At 43.5% G+C, this 13,699-nt stretch overlaps 1 protein-coding gene across 1 annotated transcript in view; it reads right to left on the bottom strand.

The window, feature by feature from the left end:
• Positions 1–13,699, bottom strand: part of LOC311105612 (chloride channel protein 2-like) — a gene marked incomplete at both ends in the record, with an annotated part of 74,099 nt that overhangs the window by 21,051 nt on the left and 39,349 nt on the right. The window contains 5 exons of the mRNA XM_084147813.1: positions 4,652–4,865; positions 6,658–6,768; positions 6,953–7,022; positions 11,468–11,623; positions 13,625–13,694. Coding sequence (XP_084003939.1) covers positions 4,652–4,865; positions 6,658–6,768; positions 6,953–7,022; positions 11,468–11,623; positions 13,625–13,694 — 621 coding nt within the window. The remainder of the gene's footprint in view (positions 1–4,651; positions 4,866–6,657; positions 6,769–6,952; positions 7,023–11,467; positions 11,624–13,624; positions 13,695–13,699) is intronic.

The following is a 13,699-nucleotide window of genomic DNA, read 5'->3' as shown; positions in this document are numbered from 1 at the left end:
ACTCCAAGCGCTTGCATCTGTGTCTTGGGGTCAGAAAGGGCTTTCTTTCAGAAAGGGCTTTCTTCTGGCAACCCTTCCAAAGAGCCTGTGGTTGTGGAGGTGGCGTCTGATGGTGCTTTTTGAAACCTGGTGACCCCAAGACGCCACCAAGGCTTGCAATTCTTTCACAGTGATTCTTGGGGATTTTGTTGCTTCTCTCACCATCCTCCTCCCTATCCTGGGGGGCAAAATGCATTTGTGTCCTCTACCCGTGAGGTTTTCAACTGTTCCATATCTTTGTATTTTTTTAAATAATTTCCCTGACAGTGCTCAGTGGTATATTCAATCAAATGTTTGTGGATCTTCTTGTAGCCATTACCAGATTTATGAAGGTCTACGACCATCTGTCTCTTTTGAACTGCCAGTTCTTTTGTTTTCTTCATGGTGTTGGATGACAAAGGGATATTGCATGCGTACTACCTCATGTCTATACCCTAGTGAAACAGGAAGTGATGTAATGGCTCAATATAGTTACTTAAGACTTAGATAAACTTAAATAATGGGAATTTAATCCCTGGTTTAATTTTGGTAGATGTTATTTACAATAATCTTTAAGGGTGCCATTAATTGTGAAACCCTGATTTGGAGGACATTGAATTTTAATTAAATCAATAAATGATTTTGGTGGGTTCCATTGGAACATTAATATAGTACAGTATTTCTCACATGTTGTTATTTTGAGTTTATCTCTATAATTATATTGTTTATATTTTTTAAAGTATTGTTTGTGCATTGCCAGTCAGGGGTGCCAGTAATTTTGGAGCCCACTGTATATAGTATGTATAAGCTGTAAGTAGAGGCCTAAGCAACCAGTAAGAATTCCGGCTCTCACAGACCTGTTAGTTTTTCTTTAAGAAGCCCTCCTGTTCTCCACTCATTACCTGTATTAACTGCACCTGTTTGAACTTGTTACCTGTATAAAAGACACCTGTCCACACATTCAATCAAACAGACTCCAACCTCTCCACAATGGCCAAGACCAGAGAGCTGTGTAAGGACATCAGGGATACAATTGTAGACCTGCACAAGGCTGGGATGGGCTACAGGACAATAGGCAAGCAGCTTGGTGAGAAGGCAACAACTGTTGGTGCAATTATTAGAAAATGGAAGAAGTTCAAGATGACGGTCAATCACCCTCGGTCTGGGGCCCCATGCAAGATCTCACCTCGTGGGGCATCAATGATCATGAGGAAGGTGAGGGATCAGCCCAGAACTACACGGCAGGACCTGGTCAATGACCTGAAGAGAGCTGGGACCACAGTCTCAAAGAAAACCATTAGTAACACACCACGCCGTCATGGATTAAAATCCTGCAGTGCACGCAAGGTCCCTCTGCTCAAGCCAGCGCATGTCCAGGCCCGTCTGAAGTTTGCCAATGACCATCTGGATGATCCAGAGGAGGAATGGGAGAAGGTCATGTGGTCTGATGAGACAAAAATATAGCTTTTTGGTCTAAACTCCACTCGCCGTGTTTGGAGGAAGAAGAAGGATGAGTACAACCCCAAGAACACCATCCCAACCGTGAAGCATGGAGGTGGAAACATCATTCTTTGGGGATGCTTTTCTGCAAAGGGGACAGGACGACTGCACCGTATTGAGGGGAGGATGGATGGGGCCATGTATCCCGAGATCTTGGCCAACAACCTCCTTCCCTCAGTAAGAGCATTGAAGATGGGTCGTGGCTGGGTCTTCCAGCATGACAACGACCCGAAACACACAGCCAGGGCAACTAAGGAGTGGCTCCGTAAGAAGCATCTCAAGGTCCTGGAGTGGCCTAGCCAGTCTCCAGACCTGAACCCAATAGAAAATCTTTGGAGGGAGCTGAAAGTCCGTATTGCCCAGCGACAGCCCCGAAACCTGAAGGATCTGTAGAAGGTCTGTATGGAGGAGTGGGCCAAAATCCCTGCTGCAGTGTGTGCAGACCTGGTCAAGACCTACAGGAAACGTATGATCTCTGTAATTGCAAACAAAGGTTTCTGTACCAAATATTAAGTTCTGCTTTTCTGATGTATCAAATACTTATGTCATGCAATAAATTGCAAATGTATTACTTAAAAATCATACAATGTGATTTTCTGGATTTTTGTTTTAGATTCCGTCTCTCACAGTTGAAGTGTACCTATGATAAACATTACAGACCTCTACATGCTTTGTAAGTAGGAAAACCTGCAAAATCGGCAGTGTATCAAATACTTGTTCTCCCCACTGTATATATATATATATATATATATATATATATATATATATATATATATATATATATATATATATATATATTGCTAAAAATATATATGGGGGATTGGAAGTGATGCAGACAATTACATTGACGGAAGTTACAATCTATCTGCAATATTAAAGCTGATCTACCACTACCCCCCAATTTTTTTAAAATTAAATATAAAAAATAAAACACTCAGGTAGCCTAGTGAGCCAGTAACTGAAAGCTTGCTGGTTCAAATACCCAGCCGACAAGGTGAAAAATCTGTTGATGTGTCCTTGAGCAAGGCACTTTACCCTAATTTGCTCCAGGGGTGCTGTACTACTATGGCTGACCCTGTAAAACAACACATTTCACTGCACCTATCTGGTGTATGTGACAATAATATATATTCTTATTTTTTTGTCCCCAACCCAGCAAGAGGAACCATTAGTCCCTTCACCTACCCCTCACTAGTCCCCAGCCCAGCAAGAGAAACCACTAGTCCCCTCACTAGACAGACATGATAGACGATAGATAGATAGATAGATAGATAGATAGATAGATAGATAGATAGATAGATAGATAGATAGATAGATAGATAGATAGATAGATAGATAGATAGATAGATAGATAGATAGATAGATAGATAGATAGATAGATAGATAGATAGATAGATAGATAGATAGATAGATAGATAGATAGATAGATAGATAGATAGATAGATAGATAGATAGATAGATAGATAGATAGATAGATAGATAGATAGATAGATAGATAGATACAGTGGGGGGAAAAAGTATTTAGTCAGCCACCAATTGTGCAAGTTCTCCCACTTAAAAAGATGAGAGAGGCCTGTAATTGTCATCATATGTACACGTCAACTATGACAGACAAAATTAGAAAAAAAAATCCAGAAAATCACATTGTAGGATTTTTTATGAATTTATTTGCAAATTATGGTGGAAAATAAGTATTTGGTCAATAACAAAAGTTTCTCAATACTTTGTTATATACCCTTTGTTGGCAATGACACAGGTCAAACGTTTTCTGTAAGTCTTCACAAGGTTTTCACACACTGTTGCTGGTATTTTGGCCCATTCCTCCATGCAGATCTCCTCTAGAGCAGTGATGTTTTGGGGCTGTCGCTGGGCAACACGGACTTTCAACTCCCTCCAAAGATTTTCTATGGGGTTGAGATCTGGAGACTGGCTAGGCCACTCCAGGACCTTGAAATGCTTCTTACGAAGCCACTCCTTCGTTGCCCGGGCGGTGTGTTTGGGATCATTGTCATGCTGAAAGACCCAGCCACGTTTCATCTTCAATGCCCTTGCTGATGGAAGGAGGTTTTCACTCAAAATCTCACGATAAATGGCCCCATTCATTCTTTCCTTTACACGGATCAGTCGTCCTGGTCCCTTTGCAGAAAAACAGCCCCAAAGCATGATGTTTCCACCCCCATGCTTCACAGTAGGTATGTTGTTCTTTGGATGCAACTCAGCATTCTTTGTCCTCCAAACACGACGAGTTGAGTTTTTACCAAAAAGTTATATTTTGGTTTCATCTGACCATATGACATTCTCCCAATGCTCTTCTGGATCATCCAAATGCACTCTAGCAAACTTCAGACGGGCCTGGACATGTACTGGCTTAAGCAGGGGGACACGTCTGGCACTGCAGGATTTGAGTCCCTGGCGGCGTAGTGTGTTACTGATGGTAGGCTTTGTTATTTTGGTCCCAGCTCTCTGCAGGTCATTCACTAGGTCCCCCCGTGTGGTTCTGGGATTTTTGCTCATCGTTCTTGTGATCATTTTGACCCCACGGGGTGAGATCTTGCGTGGAGCCCCAGATCGAGGGAGATTATCAGTGGTCTTGTATGTCTTCCATTTCCTAATAATTGCTCCCACAGTTGATTTCTTCAAACCAAGCTGCTTACCTATTGCAGATTCAGTCTTCCCAGCCTGGTGCAGGTCTACAATTTTGTTTCTGGTGTCCTTTGACAGCTCTTTGGTCTTGGCCATAGTGGAGTTTGGAGTGTGACTGTTTGAGGTTGTGGACAGGTGTTTTTTATACTGATAACAAGTTCAAACAGGTGCCATTAATACAGGTAACGAGTGGAGGACAGAGGAGCCTCTTAAAGAAGAAGTTACAGGTCTGTGAGAGCCAGAAATCTTGCTTGTTTGTAGGTGACCAAATACTTATTTTCCATCATAATTTGCAAATGAATTCATAAAAAATCCTACAATGTGATTTTCTGGAGAAAAAACATCTAATTTTGTCTGTCATAGTTGACGTGTCCCTATGATGAAAATTACAGGCCTCTCTCATCTTTTTAAGTGGGAGAACTTGCACAATTGGTGGCTGACTAAATACTTTTTTCCCCCACTGTAGATAGATAGATGTAGTCCTACGCACTCGTGGTGTCCCCAGCCCAGTTCAGGGAGGTAGGGTAATTTCTTGATCATGATGAGGGAGTCATATAGCGAGGGCTGAAGGGACTGGGCTACAGCGTTGGCCAGTATCACCGCTATCATCACCGGCACGATGTGGCTGATCTGACCTGTCAGCTCAAACACAACGACTGCGGTCGACACTGTGTGAGTGACTGCTCCAGACAGGGCCGCCGCACCTAAGAGGAGAGGAAGAGAGGGGAGAGAAGTGGAGAAGAGAGGGGAGAGGAGGAGAAGAGAGGGGTGAGGAGGAGAGAAGAGAGGGGGGAGGAGGAGAGAAGAGAGGGGGGAGGAGGAGAGGAGAGGAGAGGAGAGGAGAGGAGAGGAGAGGAGAGGAGAGGAGAGGAGAGGAGAGGAGAGGAGAGGAGAGGAGAGGAGAGGAGAGGAGAGGAGAGGAGAGGAGAGAATGGGTACAGATTAAGGTTACTGTCCATTGACATGACTAAAGTAGTAATAGCAATATCAGTGCAATCATCCTTCTCATCACCTCAGCTCTATACTGAGCCTTCATCAATAATACTGGAACACCAAAGTGAGGAGGGGTGATGGGGGAGGGAGGGGTGATGGGGGAGGGAGGGGTGAGAGGGGAGGGAAGAAGAGGGGAGGTAGAGACAGGGGTTGGATTGAGATTACTTTGTAATTCCCTTTTTTTTTTTTTTAAGAACCGTTATTGAAGAAAGAAAAGAGATGAATGGATAAAATGAGAAAAAAGAAGGAGTTGAGAGAGTGGGCGGCAGGGGGGGATACAGTGATAGAGGGGAGGGAGGGAAGGTTGATTATTCCTAACTTCATTAGGAGGGAGGAGAGAGGGAGCGAGAGAGCAAGAGAGCGAGAGAAAGGGAGAGAGAGAGAGAGAGAGAGAGAGAGGGCAAATCTAGCCATGCTGAGATGAAAGAGGGCTCATCAGAGAGAGAAAGCTGAGTTAGAGGTGAGTCAACAACTCAGCACCCACTAGACACAAACACAGATGACTTCAAGCCCAACACTGAACAACAGCATAATCAGCACAACAGTCAACAACAAAGCTAACAGCAATATCACTCATAGCAACAACATTCCACCCAAAAACTACCTTTTGGTATTTGTTTCATTAGCCCATTGTTGATAAAGTCCCAAAATGTTTTGCTTGTCAGCAATCAAGTTTTCAAGATATGTAACTTTCAAAATACAGAAATCATCCACGTATGATGCAATTTGATTTCTATATTTTGAAAGTTACATATCTTGAAAACTTGATTGCTGACAAGCAAAACATTTTGGGACTTTATCAACAATGGGCTAATGAAACAAATACCAAAAGGTAGTTTTTGGGTGGAATATTGTTGCTATGAGTGATATTGCTGTTAGCTTTGTTGTTGACTGTTGTGCTGATTATGCTGTTGTTCAGTGTTGGGGTTGATGTCATCTGTGTTTGTGTCTAGTGGGTGCTGAGTTGTTGACTCACCTCTAACTCAGCTTTCTCTCTCTGATGAGCCCTCTTTCATCTCAGCATGGCTAGATTTGCTCTCTCTCTCTCTCTCTCTCTCTCTCTCTCTCTCTCTCTCTCTCTCTCTCTCTCTCTCTCTCTCTCTCTCTCTCTCTCTCCCTCTCTCTCTCTCTCTCTCTCTCTCTCTCTCTTTCTCTCACTCGCTCTCTCTCTCATTCGCTCTCTCTCCCTTTCTCTCGCTCTCTTGCTCTCTCGCTCTCTCGCTCCCTCTCTCCTCCCTCCTAATGAAGTTAGGAATAATTTTGGTGGAGTTTTCCTTTAAGAGACATCTTGCCAAAGGGGACATCATGTTGTTTTTGTCTTTGACATAAATGGCTTTATATTACTACTGTGTCTAGCAGTGTCTTATTGTATCTGGCTTTGCACTTCCTAATAGTTACAATAATGGTGTCTTGTTGTGTCTAGTCTTGAATAGGTATTGTTAATCTTGTCTAGCTGTACCAACCTTTTTCTTTGTGTGTGTGTGTGTTTTTACAGTAACTCACCTACGGTTGCATACACTCCTGGCTCTATGGGGTAGATGGTGCCATCAGAGTGGAAGCCATCAGGGAACCAGGTGGCCATGCTCTCCCCAATCAGACGGCCAAACGCTGCCCCTAGAACACACAAACTCATTGTTAATGTGAGAGTAACTGAATAGCATAGCATATCCGCAGGGTTAACATTATTGCTGAAACACACACACTCACACACACACACACACACACACACACACACACACACACACACACACACACACACACACACACACACACACACTCACACACACACACCTCTTACCAATGACGAAGACTGGCATGAAGGCTCCACAGGGAACAGGGATGGTCATGGCCAGAGCAGACATCCAGAACTGAGACAGACACAGACAGAGAGACAGAGTCACACAGGGAACAGTGTGGCATTTCAATTTGGGAACAGGACAATCCTCCATTTAAAGAGATGTTCCAGAAGTTTTTTATACTTTTTTGCCAGTTTTTCTCTAAGTAGCTCACATGAGCCAAAAGTGGTCCCCAAAAATCGCGTACTGTGTCACATATGTGCAGATATGTGCACCACGTCATTGCTCTCTTCCCCTCTCTGCTGTGTGTACTGTACATGGAGTTTCCACTGAGCCTTTGGGCCTGCCCTTCAACTTTATTGGGTAACGCTTGGCAGGCCTGGGCCAGCCTTCTTCTTTCACTGTGCAATCTCATTAGACCTGATCACATGATTGTGCCTTCTCCTGAAAAAAAATGTCATGCACGTAGCTCTCACTCACTCAAGCCAGCAATAGAGGTATGTTGCTCCAGCCATCATTCTGTTAATAATGTAGCTAGAACGCTATTAATACTTATGATGTCAGGCCCAAAAGAGAACTAGATCTAGATATTAAATGACGGGGCCGTTCATGAAAGATAAAGGCAGAAAAATAATAGATATCGGATATTTTTCCAAGATGGCCTCAAGAGAAACCCTGTTGCTTCATCCAGTGTTGGACATCCATAAAAGTAATCTTCAGTCAAAAGGTAAGAGACTAAGCTTTAGCATTAGAAATAATGTTGATATTTTATTCAGTGAGAAGACTATTTTGAGTGCTTGTGTAAAGAGGATCGGGTCTGGGTCTCCATTAGCTAGGCTAGTCAACAGTCTGTGTCATAGCATGCTTTCAAAGCTAACGTAGATAGCTAGCTAGCTATCTATCATGGTAAATGCATATTGGTTGAACATCATACTGTCCATCTAGCCAACTGAAACACATTTCAAAATGGGAACTCGCTCTACTAATATATGTACAGTGGGGAGAACAAGTAATTGATACACTGCCGATTTTGCAGGTTTTCCTACTTACAAAGCATGTAGAGGTCTGTCATTTTTATCATAGGTACACTTCAACTGTGAGAGACGGAATCTAAAACAAAAATCCAGAAAATCACATTGTATGATTTGTAAGTAATTAATTTGCATTTTATTGCATGACATAAGTATTTGATCACCTACCAACCAGTAAGAATTCCGTCTCTCACAGACCTGTTAGTTTTTCTTTAAGAAGCCCTCCTGTTCTCCACTCATGACCTATATTAACTGCACCTGTTTGAACTCGTTACCTATATAAAAGACACCTGTCCACACACTCAATCAAACAGACTCCAACCTCTCCACAATGGCCAAGACCAGAGAGCTGTGTAAGGACATCAGGGATAAAATTGTAGACCTGCACAAGGCTGGGATGGGCTACAGGACAATAGGCAAGCAGCTTGGTGAGAAGGCAACAACTGTTGGCGCAATTATTAGAAAATGGAAGAAGTTCAAGATGACGGTCAATCACCCTCGGTCTGGGGCTCCATGCAAGATCTCACCTCGTGGGGCATCAATGATCATGAGGAAGGTGAGGGATCAGCCCAGAACTACACGGCAGGACCTGGTCAATGACCTGAAGAGAGCTGGGACCACAGTCTCAAAGAAAACCATTAGTAACACACTACGCCGTCATGGATTAAAATCCTGCAGCGCACGCAAGGTCCCCCTGCTCAAGCCAGCACATGTCCAGGCCCGTCTGAAGTTTGCCAATGACCATCTGGATGATCCAGAGGAGGAATGGGAGAAGGTCATGTGGTCTGATGAGACAAAAATATAGCTTTTTGGTCTAAACTCCACTCGCCGTGTTTGGAGGAAGAAGAAGGATGAGTACAACCCCAAGAACACCATCCCAACCATGAAGCATGGAGGTGGAAACATCATTCTTTGGGGATGCTTTTCTACAAAGGGGACATGACGACTGCACCGTATTGAGGGGAGGATGGATGGGGCCATGTATCGCGAGATCTTGGTCAACAACCTCCTTCCCTCAGTAAGAGCATTGAAGATGGGTCGTGGCTGGGTCTTCCAGCATGACAACGACCCGAAACACACAGCCAGGGCAACTAAGGAGTGGCTCCGTAAGAAGCATCTCAAGGTCCTGGAGTGGCCTAGCCAGTCTCCAGACCTGAACCCAATAGAACATCTTTGGAGGGAGCTGAAAGTCCGTATTGCCCAGCGACAGCCCCGAAACCTGAAGGATCTGGAGAAGGTCTGTATGGAGGAGTGGGCCAAAATCCCTGCTGCAGTGTGTGCAAACCTGGTCAAGACCTACAGGAAACGTCTGATCTCTCTAATTGCAAACAAAGGTTTCTGTACCAAATATTAAGTTCTGCTTTTCTGATGTATCAAATACTTATGTCATGCAATAAAATGCAAATTAATTACTTAAAAATCATACAATGTGATTTTCTGGATTTTTGTTTTAGATTCTGTCTCTCACAGTTGAAGTGTATGAAAAAAAATTACAGACCTCTACATGCTTTGTAAGTAGGAAAACCTGCAAAATCAGCAGTGTATCAAATACTTGTTCTCCCCACTGTATGTTGTATATTTTTGTAGCTGCATAGAATCTCTTGTTTAGTGGCTAAAAGGGTGGAAATAGGTGTTTGTAGCTATGCGTGTCTAGCTAGCTGGCTAGGCTAGGCTATATTTACTACTGGTCGTCTATAACTATACGGAACAGTAGGTTTCGATGCTAGCTATATTGTAAGTATTAGGCTATATCTAGTACAGAAAAGGCTGAAATGTCATGACCTTTTTCACTCCCTGTAGTGCGATTTCATATTTTGATTTGCCTCCTAGTTGAAGCCAAGCCCCTGACGCAGCCTCAGTGAGGTACTTTGACTTTTTAGTATCCTTTGTAAGTAATATGATAATTTTCCAGACAAAGAATCCTGATAGAAGAACAAGGAATAGTGGAGCTGGGTTCAGACATGCCAGATGATCAATCATACAAGATTCCCTTGGCGTCAGGCAAGGTTTGATTTGGACTAGCTGTTTGTTGTTGATGAGACGTTTCCCATATTATGTCGATGTGTCATTTATGGGCTTGTTACAGCATGTCAATGAATTGCCATATAAATCCTTAGTCATATCTTGTGCATATATATTTTTGTCAGTAAAGAACCTGATTGTGAACTGGGCTTTGTTTGTCATGTCATAGCCATTTTTGGTCACTTTAAAAGGACATGTGTCACTCTTATGTTATGTTTGTTATGGGGAAGGGATACAACGGTACAACATAAGAGAAACAAGTAGTGATGCATTTTCCAGCACATATTCTGTGTTATTACATAGAAACTACCATCTCTGTTTCCAGGTAACACTGTTGGCTAGTTGGGATGTTTAAAGGTCTTGAACGGTATAACTGAAGAGAAACAGGTAATGATGCATTTTCCATCACTGATAGAGAATTATTACATAGAAACTACCGTCTCTGTTTCCAGGTAACAACCATGGGCTGGTTGGGATGTCAGGAAAGGATTGGGGGGGAAATTACATGGTAACTACTAATGGTAACTAATGGTCATTACAAGCTAATTACCTAGTAAATACATATTTATTACCCGGTTATTACCGAGCTGGAACGTAAAGTGGTACTGATATTATTCCCTCCCTCCTTTCCTCCCTCTATTTCCCTAACAATTTCCCTCCCTCTCTTTCCATGTCTTCTCCCTCTCTCCCTCCCTGCCTGGCGGGTAGGAGCGTTAGGCCAGTAACCAAAAGGTTGCTGGATCGAATCCCAGAGCTGACAAGGCAAAAATATGTTGTTCTGCCACTGAGCAAGGCAGTTAACCCACTGTTCCCTGGGCGCCGTGACGTGGATGTCGATTAAGGCAGCCCCCCGCACCTCTCTGATTCAGAGGGGTTGGGTTAAATGTGGAAGACACATTTCAGTTGAATGCATTAAGTTGTACAACTGACTAGTATCCCCCTTTCTCTTTCCCTTTCTCTAGTTAGCAGTAATTAAGCCCAGCTGCCAGTGTGATCTAATGGATCTCTGTCAGTAACTCTACACCCTACGCTGCTTTCACACCTATCACACACACACATAGTGTGGATTACTAAAATACTACCTCTATTGAGGACAATGGGCATAAATACGAAGTTAGTGACAACGTCAAAATATATGCCAGAAATACTGCTACATATACAGTAGCAGGCTGGGCACACACACACACACACAAACACACACACACACACATACCCAGAGAAAGTGGGCTGTGTCACCCTTGGAAGTGATGTTGGAGGAACAGGGGGGTTGGGATGGGACAGCACTATCAGAGGAGTGAAAGTAAAGGTGTCTGATTTTAGGACAGAAGAGGGAGGAGAGAGGGAGGGGACAAGAGGACAGGACAGGACAGGACTTTTAAGCAGTTTTGGATGGTCACGTTTGTTCTTTAACTCCTTTCCTTCAAGACCACTAACAGGAGAAAGGTTAGGCTCCTGTGTGCCTACCTTCATGACGACGAAGAGGGTGAGGGTAACGAAGACGTTGACCTGGGGGTGTTTCCAGGCCTGGGAGTTGCTGTTGTAGTCAAACTCCTCGGCTGTGCCCTGCTTGGACCACGTCTGGTTGTCTAGCAACGTCTGCAGGGACTCCATCTGGGTCAGCTGCATGGGGGAAACAGGAAGTGACATCATATCAGACAGACAGAGGGCTAAAGTCAGCAGGCGTTTTTTCAATTTTTATATAATCCATATTGGTCCCTAGCTCCTACCCCAAAGCATTTAAGCAGATATGAAAGGATTGGAGAGGTATAAGCAACGCAGCAAGAATTATTCCTTTAAGAGGGCAAGGAGAAGCTATTACATTAATGCTATCCCAATCTACATGAAGTGCCATTGGGTAGGCGCTAGGAGGTGATTTGAAATTGGGTACAACGCATCCATTTTATTGGAAGACCATAATGGAAAGCTGGTGTAAAAGGGTTTAACTTTAGACAATGTGCAAGAATGGAATTTGAACTGTCTTGGCTAAACGCTTGTGAAGCTGAGTGAGAGGCAGTGTAAGGTTTGTGTCCTCAGTGTGAGGTTGTGAGGGGATGGAAGAGGGTGTGTCCTCAGTGTGAGGTTGTGTGGGGCAGAGCTGATAGTGGAGAACAGAATCAACTAGGGGTGTGACGTTTAAATGAAATTGGGATCGTAAACGTTTACATAAAAATAAAAAAATCTAATCAAAGTGCAATTTATCACAAAAGACAAAACTACCACTAACAAGTCCTGATCATCATCATAAAGGGAAACATTTAAATTAAACAAATACCTAACGCAACAATGCTATAACATTAGTAGGCGGTATGCATCTTCCAAATTACTTGCCACGAATATAAAGCGCTCCGCACGTCGGCTTCAATGTAGCCCTAACGGCATGTCTAGAACCAGGACTACAAGATGCCATGTCGAAAAACCGTGACGACCCGGATGGAGAAATTGTACAATGATTGCTCTACAAGTAAGCCTACAAAGCACGAGCTCTCAAACACCAATCCTGGCGCGACAGATTGTTGGGTGTCTATGAACACGCTGTCATACATCAATGCAACGAGCCATCATATTGATGAGAAGTAGGACGTTAAGTCCCATGTACTGACCACTGAGAACATGGAGGAGAGGCACACATCAGAAAACCTAAAACGGCATTAACTACCATTGTTGCTGAGTGGGTGGGTGAAAGCAGTAAGGTGAGCGCTGTCTGGTAGGGGTTTCCACTAGATAGCACAACCACAAAGTCAAAATTAACTATATAGTAATAATTCATGAAAACAAACATTAGCTTTTTGGTCTTTATTTAGGGTTAGGCATAATGTTAGCAGTGTGGTTAGGTTTAAAATCACATTTTAAGAAGATACATTGTAGAAATAGGGAGGGTTTATGACTTTGTGGCTATGGTAACTAGTGACGACCGTCTGGTAGGTAGCCATGTCTGTGGTAGTTTGAACTGCATTGCCCTTTAGCAGTTATATGCAGGACCATATCTGTGTATGTGTGTGTTAGGCCGGAGGACCCGCTGCATTTCTGCTGTTAATGCTTTTAATTTCACAGATGAGAGGAATTTAAGCGGAGAGGCATCTACATTAGTCACCCCTAAACCATCTCTACAAGCACACACACGTGCGCACACCATCCTCTCTCTCTTTCTCTCTCTTTCTCTCTCTTTCTCTCTCTCTCTCTCTCTCTCTCTCTCTCTCTCTCTCTCTCTCTCTCTCTCTCTCTCTCTCTCTCTCTCTCTCTCTCTCTCTCTCTCTCTCTCTCTCTCTCTCTCTCTCTCTCTCTCTCTCTCTCTCTCTCTCTCTCTCTCTCTCTCTCTCTCTCTCTCTCTCTCTCTCTCTCTCTCTCTCTCTCTCTCTCTCTCTCTCTCTCTCTCTCTCTCTCTCTCTCTCTCTCTCTCTCTCTCTCTCTCTCTCTCTCCCCAGTTGGTCAAATGTTTGTTTGTTTACTATTCTTGTGGGGACACATCCACACACATCCACACACACACAGGTCACATAACCAATAGACACATAGAACAACAGTACCTCTGTGTGTTCCTAGCTATCAACTCTCCTCTGATTTCACCTGTGTTATCCATAAAAACCAACTGGCCATGGTTTGGCTGGGTGGAACTAGACTAACCTTGGCTGCCATGAACTGTCCGAAGCCGTTGGGAAAGGTTATTGTAGACACAAGCAGAGTGACAAGAGCCCTGGG

The sequence above is a fragment of the Coregonus lavaretus genome (genome assembly GCF_964263955.1).
Source record: "Coregonus lavaretus genome assembly, chromosome: 30".
NCBI lineage: Eukaryota > Metazoa > Chordata > Actinopteri > Salmoniformes > Salmonidae > Coregonus > Coregonus lavaretus.
This window is presented reverse-complemented; position numbering and strand designations above follow the sequence as displayed.